This window comes from Macrobrachium rosenbergii, chromosome 7 (assembly GCF_040412425.1).
Source record: "Macrobrachium rosenbergii isolate ZJJX-2024 chromosome 7, ASM4041242v1, whole genome shotgun sequence".
NCBI classification, from domain to species: domain Eukaryota; kingdom Metazoa; phylum Arthropoda; class Malacostraca; order Decapoda; family Palaemonidae; genus Macrobrachium; species Macrobrachium rosenbergii.
In genome coordinates, this window is record NC_089747.1 from 8,366,574 (window position 1) to 8,376,319 (window position 9,746).

The 9,746-nt window shown below is 34.7% G+C and overlaps 1 protein-coding gene across 1 annotated transcript; it reads left to right on the forward strand.

Moving 5' to 3' along the window:
- The first annotated feature begins 4,312 nt into the window (after positions 1-4,312).
- On the forward strand, positions 4,313-5,755 carry LOC136840494 (crustacean hyperglycemic hormone-like). The gene is made up of 3 exons (XM_067107156.1): positions 4,313-4,381; positions 5,258-5,514; positions 5,632-5,755. Exons 1-3 carry the CDS (start codon positions 4,364-4,366, stop codon positions 5,732-5,734), a joined length of 378 nt encoding a protein of 125 aa, XP_066963257.1. The 5' UTR covers positions 4,313-4,363; the 3' UTR covers positions 5,735-5,755.
- The last annotated feature ends 3,991 nt before the right edge of the window (positions 5,756-9,746 follow it).

Sequence of the window (9,746 nt, forward strand, 5' to 3'; positions counted from 1 at the left end):
CTGCTTGCAAACGATGTCTTCGAAAAGTGTCTGGACGTTCTTCTGTTTGACGCGGACGAGTATCTGTACATCAGAAGTGCTATTGCCGACTACTAATAACTCTGGTATGCTCTATGGTAAGAGATGTAAAATGTACGTAGTTGTCTTATGTCGTATATCTTAATTGAACAATCTGTGTAAGCGTAAGAATGATTCAACACTTGAAATATAAGAAATGCTTTTCAATCCTTAAATCTTCTACAGGTTTCAAGAGTTATTTTGATAAATGTACAAATGAAACTTCTTTTATGACTGAGAATTGTGTTCCTTTGGCTTAATGTGCAATGGGAGTTCGATGTGAGGGAATTAACTTAGAGATAAGCACACTTTAATGTGATTTGTTTTCTGATTTTCTTCTTTGCAGGACCGATTTGTGACATTGTGGCTTCCCCTCGACTGTACACTTCCTTAGCATCAACAGAACGTCTGTTAATTATCGCACATCTGGCAGCCATGTGAACGCATCGCCAGTGGAGAACTTTTTCAAATCGTGAAGCCAGTTGACATAGGATTCTCTGTTACAAAACGATGTCTTGTTTTCCGTAATAAAACTAAACTGCATTAATAAAAGAATTTTACTTTGAACCCCTGAGAAATAGTAACCAACGCGGCTGTGTTTGTAAATGGCGTAGAACAGTGAAATATATCCATTTTGCTAAGCACAAAAAAGATAATTTAAGGTTGGTATATCGACGAATGTTTTTCTATTATTTGGTTAATTACTTTCCCTATGAAGAATGTATTAATTCCATTACAGTGCATATGCCCATTCTTTGACAAAATAAAATCGGTATTGAGAAAGACTACACATTCTATCATTTTATTAAAGAACTGAAGGTAATTCTTTGGCAAAATAAGATCTTTTGGAATGGAGTTCATTTGATTATTATGCCTCCGAAGCACACAGGACCATTCTTTGACAACATAAGAATTTTATCAAAATAGGCGCTCAATATCATCTCGCATTTAATTTGAAAAAGCTGTATCTATATAGCTATCTATATAGCTATATATATATATATATATATATATATATATATATATATATATATATATTATATATATATTATATACATACATACATGAACACACGTATGTATATTGTATGTATGTATAATATGAAAATTGGTGGCCTCCCCCAATGAAATTATTCTGGATCCGCTAGCGAAGGTGACCCTAGCCATCTTGATAAGCAATAGGATATTTGTGCTGACTTTCCAATAAATTTTATTCAAAGCCTCATTTTATTCTTCCTGGTAAACAATAGGTGAAGCTATTGACGTTGCTGTTGTGATCTCGCTTAGGAAGTGTAGTGTCTCTTAGCATAATGGTAGCTCTAAAGAAGATTGACAGAATGATTCTTGAACTGTGTAGCAGAGTTAGTGTTTTTTATTATTGCAAACAAAACCTTTTAACGTATTTGATTTGGCATTTTTTCCTCTATGCAAAGTATGACATTACTGTCAAGAAAAGAATATTCTTCGAAATGACTGAAAGTCTTGCATTTGGCAGCTATAAAGTGGCATTGATATCTTAATCTATTACTACAGATTTATCATATGAAGTTACCAAACGAGAACCTCTCGCGTATCTCTGTGGCAGCTGCATGACTGTAACTATTTTTTAAACACTTAATGCAGAATCAGAATTACCTTTATGGTGAACAGAGCAAAGTTCCTTAGTAAGTTTTTTCTTTGGATAACTGCATAGTAATTCTGATAGTTTGTTAGTAGCTGTAGTAAGATTTAGATAAATTCTTTATGCCTCTCAGCCTTTGAACACAGTTTTTTTTTTAAATTTCATGTAAAACACACACTTTTTACACCATAATTTATCAAAGTATCTTAAATTTCTCGTGTGAAATTTTCTGGGCGAGAACTTAGATACATATTGAGAAACTCGTATACTATACATGTTTATAAACAAAACCAACAGGCAGTATTGCCTTAAATTAGATGCTGACAATAATAACCTTTTTTGGGGAAGTGAACCATTGATGCACTGCTTCAGTGGGTGATGATTGAACCATTGATTGCAACAAAGGCGAAGGTGAATAGCAGGGAGGTAATTCAACTGTTTTTCAATTTATCTATTCACCTATCCTCTTGTTTAACAATTGTTGGGAAAGAGTACGTGACGTTATCTAATGCGCAAGTTGGTTAAGAGCCCATGACTCATTTTAGTGTAGTGGTAAGATTTCGTAATTTGTAACGAGTTATCGGTTCCCAACGTAAAGATTTGGTCAAATCGTACCCATAAAATGAACTTATTTACACACAATGAACTTGAAAAAGGCTTTGGTTCCTGCCAGGTCTTTATGCAAATATAAAGAATTATGAAATTTACTGGTCTCTGGTAGCAGCTCTATGGAAGTATAACTGCCACACAATAAATGTTTAATTTTTCAATTTTATAACAATTTTTTTAAGTGATTTCTACGAAAATATTTTGAAAATCCGGAAAGGAATTGAACATTTTCATCGGCAGGTCTTCATATTGGCCTAGGAGGAGAAATTTGGTAAGAGGTTACCTACTACTAGGCTACAGAAGGTATTATACGGCATTTGTATTTCATTAAAAACTACATTCATCATATAACGTCTTTTAAAATATGCCTCTCTTCTTCTGACGAAGTTACCAAAAAGGAAAAAATGATTTTATTCCGTAATTTCCTTAAAGCTAAGGGGATTTTGCATGCATACTGAAGTTACTTATAGAAAAATAGAATCATTGCTTAATATCCTTGAAGAACGAAGAAGCCTTTTTAATCTTCCTCCAAGATGTTCAATATAAAATAAATCATATCCAAATGTCTCTGAAATTAAAGGGGACCATTTACTTCACACGATAGTTCTAAATTCATCACTTGATGAACTTGAACCTTTTCACAGTTACTTAAAGAATAAAATGATTTTCAAATGTCCTTGGAGCATGAAGGAGCCTTCTTATCTTAAACTAAGATATATATATAATATATATATATAGTATATATATATATACATATATATATATATATATATATATATATAGTATTAATTCCCAGTGTCATTAAAACTAAGGGCAAATTTTCTTCTACTACCGGAGCTATCTAAAGAATAAACTCAGTGACACGTCTTTGAATCTTGAAGCACCTTTTCACTTTAGGTAGAAGAAAATAATAATAAAAAAATATACATTCGTGAAACTGAAAGTGGTTTATCATTGTATGGTGAAGTTATGGAAAGAATAAAGGCACTGACTTAGGTCCTTGAAACTGTCTAAAACTTTTCGACTGCATGATGAAGTTCTTTGAAGAAAAGGTTGAAACTGGAAATGCACTTTCCCTTGTATGCTAAAGTTATCTAAGGAGCGATTCCTTGCCAATGCCCCTAAAATGGTAGATATAAACATTACATTTTCATGTCTACGGGTTTTCATAAAAAATTATCTTCCTGTCGAGAGAATGGCATTACCAAACGTCGCAATGAAAGGCAATGAGAGGGGAAACTTTTGCCTAAGTTGAGGAAAAGTCTGATGGAAATTGAAATAAATTCTTGAATCAATTTCCATTTTTCCTCATTCTTAGAAACATCCTTTTGTTTCCTCCCCACTTTTTCCTCCTTTTGCTGTCTTCCACGTATTCGCTAAAGGAGGGCGCTAAAGAGGTGAAAGAAAGGAATGCAAAGGAATGATTGCTCGGTGAGCAAAGGCATTGTTTTGGCTTCTTGCTTTGCTGTTCGAGGCCCGTTATTTATAGAGGATTTTGTTTCTAATTTTATTTCCCTACAAGGAGCTAATTGGTCTTAGGGTTACGAATCTCGGTGTTTTGCAATGAATTAGAGTTTACTCTTTATTTATGCTTTCCGTTATTTTGTAATTGCGATTTATAAAACACGGATTGTGTTAGTAGAGCTTGCAGCTTAAGGTACTACGGGAAAGTTATCAAGGCCTACTTTTTCTATGGTAACCAACGGTGTAATGTATCAACTTTCAGTGCGATCTGTCGCTACTGTAAATTATTCGACTGGTTTGTTTGCTTTTAAATACGTTAGCTTTAAAAAAAAAAAGGACGAAAACGAAACATGAAAAAGACCTTTTAATGAAGCAACCGCAGAGTTTGACTCCAAGCACACAGAATAAAACACTTGGAGGAAACTAACTGCCAGACTATTGCTCAAACACGAGCCTTAATTGTCCCAATCAACTGATAAGGACTTTTAATTGGCGTCACAAGTGAGGTCGCCTCCATATAAGGACACTTGGCGACACATCTGACCAGCAGAGAGCCTTTGGCTTCAAGAAGGGAAACAACCGCCTCTCGTCTCTTCTCGACAGCATCTCCACCATGTCTGGCAAGGCTTTGGTAAGAAGAAAGAGAAGAAGAAGAAGAAGAAATTTTTCTGGGTTTCGAGTTATTTAGCTCTAGGCTTAAATTTAAAGGGACGTGCTCTGATAATTATTGTTTTTTTTGAAGGGTCGTCGCATTGTTCATTCATAGAATTTATAGAAAGCTTGATTTTTTACGAGTAAAACATCGACCTACGAGGTTTTCAGTACTTCATTAACACAGCTGGAATTGGAGTCATTTATTTCATTTATCTGGAACATTATTCAATGGCTTTTAAGCGAAGTTAGTACATAACTTAGTGCTATTTACAGGGAAGATAGACAATGAATGTATAAAACAGAAAAAATCTTGCTTAGTTATGTCTTATAGTCTAAGAAAAGACACCCCACAGAGTCATTTTATTCATTCATGGAAAAGTTCATGTGGAATAAATTCGTTTTAATAAAATACAAATTATAGAAATAGCCCCTCCATTCCTAAAACCGTTCATAATTTAATTTACACACACAAGCTGAGCTTTCGTCGTTGGATTTGTTCCTTTGATATTTATACCAAGCATTTCCGAAAGTGTCACATGGCTTCTTTATTTTAGCAATTCATAGTTTTCCTTTTGATTACAAGCCTTCACTGAACATTTCGTACGAGACACTGAGCACACAAACTGCTCACCTTCCCCTACCAAAATCCAGATGCTCCTAACTTTTTATTTTCCAAATTAATCAAACAATGACCAAAACTTCACAAATACACTGTTCATGTATAACGTAATAATGCTTTAAATTCCTCCTTTCTCCTCTAGATGCTCACCTGGTTAATATCCAATCATTTGTATCTAGAAAATCAATTTCCAAGTCAGGTGTCCAATCGATAGCATAATTTGTCTTTTTCCAGATATATTCAGCTGTAGCTGGGATTATTTTGGTGTTGTGTTTAGGCCTAGGATCGTGTGCTCCCGCTTCCTCTTCCTCCTCCTCTTCTTCCCCTTCTCATCTTGGACACATGGCCAATAGGAAAGTAGTTGCCAAGAGATCGTACGGCGAGTCCTGTCAGGGCTTCCAGTTCAGCAAAGTCCTTTATAATAAACTGGACAAAGTGTGCGACGAGTGCACAAACCTCTACCGTAAGCCTTACATTAAGGGAGAATGCAGGTAAGGGCGATGTTTCCACTTGTCTAGTAACTGTTGACAGTGAATATCCATCTTGCTAACTTTGCAATAATGTGATTCAGGCAGCTTAATGAAACGTCTTAATGGCTCTGTTTTCAGGACTGACTGCTTCGTAAACGATGTCTTTGAAAAGTGTCTGGACGTTCTTCTGTTTGACGCGGACGAGTATCTGTACATCAGAAGTGCTATTGCCGACTACTAAGAACTCCGGTATGCTCTATGGTAAGAGATGTAAAATGTACGTAGTTGTCTTATGTCGTATATCTCAATTGAACAATCTGTGTAAGCGTAAGAATGATTCAACATTTGAAATATAAGAAATGCTTTTCAGTCCTTAAATCTTCTACGGGTTTCAAGAGTTATTTTGATAAATGTACAAATGAAATTTCTTTTACGTCCGAGAATTGTGTTCCTTTGGCTTAATGTGCAATGGGAAGTTCGATGTGAGGGAATTAACTTAGAGATAAGCACAATTTTAATGTGATTTGTTTTCTGTTTTTCTTCTTTGCAGGACCGACTTGTGACGCTATAGCTTCCCTCGACTGTACACTCCCTTAGCATCAAGAGAAAGCCTGTTAATTATCGTACATCAGCCAACTATGTGAGAGTGTTACCAGTGGAGAGTTTTTTCAAATCATGAAGCCAGTTGACGTAGGATTCTCTGTTACTAAACGATGTCTTGTTTTCCGTAATAAAATTAAACTGCATTAACAAAAGAATTTTACTTTGAACCCCTGAGAAATAATAACCAACGTGGCTGTGTTTGTAAATGGCGTAAAACAGTGAAATATATCCATTTTGCTGAGCACAAAAGAGATCATGTAAGGTTGGTATGTCGACGAATGTTTTTCTATTATTTGGTTAATTACTTTCCCTATTAAGAATGTAATAATTCCATTACAGTGCATATGCCCATTCTTTGACAAAATAAAATCGGTATTGAGAAAGATTGCACATTCTATTATTTTATTAAAGAACTCAAGGTAATTCTTTGGCAAAATAAGATCTTTTGCAATGGAGTTCATTTGATTATTATGCCTCCGAAGCACACAGGACCATTCTTTGACAACATGAGAATTTTATTCAAAACAAGCGCTCAATATCATCTCGCATTTAATTTGAAAAAGTTGTATCTATATAGCTATCTATCTATATATCTATATACATACATACATGAACACACGTATGTATATTGTATGTATGTATAGTATGAAAATTGGTGCCCTGCCCCAATGAAATTTTTCTGATCCGCTAGTGAAGGTGACCCTACCTCTTCTTGATAAGCAATAGGATATTTGTGCTGGCTTTCCAATATATTTTATTCAAAACCTCACTTTATTCTTCCTGGTAAACAATAGGTGAAGCTATTAACGTTGCTGCTGTGATCTCGCTTAGGAAGTGTAGTGTCTCTTAGCAAAATGGTAGCTCTAAAGAAGATTGACAGAATGACTCTTGAACTGTGTAGCAGAGTTAGTGTTTTTTATTATTGCAAACAAAACCTTTTAACGTATTTGATTTGGTATTTTTTCCTCTATGCAAAGTATGACATTACTGTCAAGTAGAGAATATTCTTCGAAACGACTAAGAGTCTTGCATTTGGCAGCTATAAAGTGGTATTGATATCTTAATCTGTTCCTACAGATTTATCATATGAAGTTACCAAACAAGGACCTCTCGCGTATCTCTGTGGCAGTTGCATGACTGGAACTATTTTTTAAACACTTAATGCAGAATCAGAATTACCTTCATGGTGAATAGTGCAAAAGTTCCTTAGTAAGTTTTTTCTTTGGATAACTGCATAGTAATTCTGATAGTTTGTTAGCATCTGTAGTAAGCTTTAGATAAATTCTTTATGCCTCTCAGTCTTTGAACTGTTTTTTTTTTTAATTTTCATGGAAAACACACACATTTTCCACCATAGTTTATCAAGGTATCTTAATTTTCTCGTGTGAAATTTTCTGGGCAAGAACTTAGATACATATTGAGAAACTCGTATACTGTAAATGTTTATACACAAAACCAACAGGCAGTATTGCCATAAACTAGATGCTGACAATAATAACCTTCTTTGGGGATGTGAACCTTTGATGCACTGCTTCAGGGAGGTAATTCAACTGTTTTTTAATTTATCTAGTCACCTTTCCTGTTGTTTAACGATTGTTGGGGAAGAGTACTTGACGTTATCTAATGCGCAAGTTGGTTAAGAGCCCATGACTCATTTTAGTGTAGTGGTAAGATTCCGTAAGTTGTAACGAGTTATCGGTTCCCAACATAAAGATTTGGTCAAATCGTACCCATAAAATGAACTTATTTACACACAATAAACCTGCAAAAGGCTTTGGTTCCTGCCAGGTCTTTATGCAAATATAAAGAATTATGAAATTTGCCGGTCACTGTTAGCAGATCTATGGAAGTATAACTGCCACACAGTAAATGTTTAGTTTTTCAATTTTATAAAAATTTTTTTAAGTGATTTCCACGAAAATATTTTGAAAATCCGGAAAGGAATTGAACATTTTCCTCGGCAGGTCTTCAAATTGGCCTAGGAGGAGAAATTTGGTAAGAGGTTACCTACCGCTAGGCTACAAAAGGTATTATAAAGCATTTGTATTTCATTGAAAAGTACATTCATCATATAAAGTGTTTTAAAATATGCCTCTCTGCTTCTTGATGAAGTTATCAAAAAGGAAAAAATAATTTTATCACGTAATTTCCTTAAAGCTAAGGGGATTTTGCATGCATACTGAAGTTCCTTATAAAAAATAAATTAATTGTTTAATATCCTTGAAGAACGAAAAAGCCTTTTAACCCTCCTTCAAGCTATAAAATAAAAATATATTATATCCAAATATCTCTGAAATTAAAGGGGATCATTTACTTTACACAATAGTTCTGAAATCATCTCCTGATGAACTTTTTCACAGTTACTTAAAGAATAAAATGATTTTCAAATGTCCTTGGAGCATGAAGGAGCCTTCCTATCTTAAACCGAAGTTATATATATATAAAAGTATCAATTCTCTCAATGTCATTAAAACTAAAGTCAAATTTTCATTATCTAATACCGGAGCTATCTAAAGAATTAACTCACTGACACGTCTTTGAATCTTGAAGCGCCTTTTCACTATAGGTAAAAGAAAATAATAATAAAAAAATATACATTTGTGAAACTGAAAGTGGTTTATCATTGTATGGTGAAGTTATCGAAAGAATAAAGGCACTGACCTAGGTCCTTGAAACTGTATAAAACTTTTCGACTGTATGATGAAGTTCTTTGAAGAAAAGATTGAAACTGGAAATGCACTTTCCCTTGTATCTAAGGAGTGATTCCTTGCTATTGCCCCTAAAATGGTAGATAATAAACATTACATTTTCATGTCTACGGGTTTTCATAAAAAATTAGCTTCCTGTCGAGAGAATGACATTAGCAAACGTCGCAATGTAAGGCAATGAGAGGGGAAACTTGTGCCATTTAAGGAAAAGTCTGCTGGAAACTGAAGGAAATTCTTGAATCGATTTCGCTTTTTCCTCATTCTTAGAAATATCCTTCTGTTTCCTCCCCACTTTTTCCTCCTTTTGCTGTCTTCCACGTATTCGCTAAAGGAGGGCGCTAAGTTGTTCGTCCCGACGGCCTCCACATAAAGAGGTGAAAGAAAGGAATAAAAAGGAATGATTGCTCGGTGAACAAAGGCATTGTTTTGACTTCTTGCTTTGCTGTTCGAGGACCGTTATTTATAGAGGATTTTGTTTCTAATTTTATTTTCCTACAAGGAGCTAATTGGCCTTAGGGTTACGAATCTCGGTGTTTTGCAATAAATTAGAGTTTACTCTTGAGTTATGTTTTCCATTATTTTATAATTGCGATTTTATTAAACACGAAGGATTGTGTTAGTAGTGCTTGCAACTTAAGGTACTACGGGAAAGTTACCAAGGCCTACTTTTTCTATGGTAACCAACGGTGTAATGTATAAACTTTCAATGCGATCAGTCGCTACTGTAAATTATTCGAATGGTTTGTGTGCTTTTAAATACGTTAGCTTTAAAAAAAAAAAAGGACGAAAACGAAACATGAAAAAGGCCTCTTAATGAAGAAACCGCAGAGTGTTTGACTCCAAGCACATAGAATAAAACACTTGGAGGAAACCTAACTGCCAGACTATTCCTCAAACACGAGCCTTAATTGCCCCAATCAACTGATATCGACTTTTAATTGC

What these genes read in the sequence shown, in the direction of transcription:
- LOC136840494 (XM_067107156.1), top strand. An exon ending in TACATTAAGGGAGAATGCAG is followed by an intron (nt 5,515 to 5,631) that starts GTAAGGGCGATG and finishes CTCTGTTTTCAG; the next exon opens with GACTGACTGCTTCGTAAACG.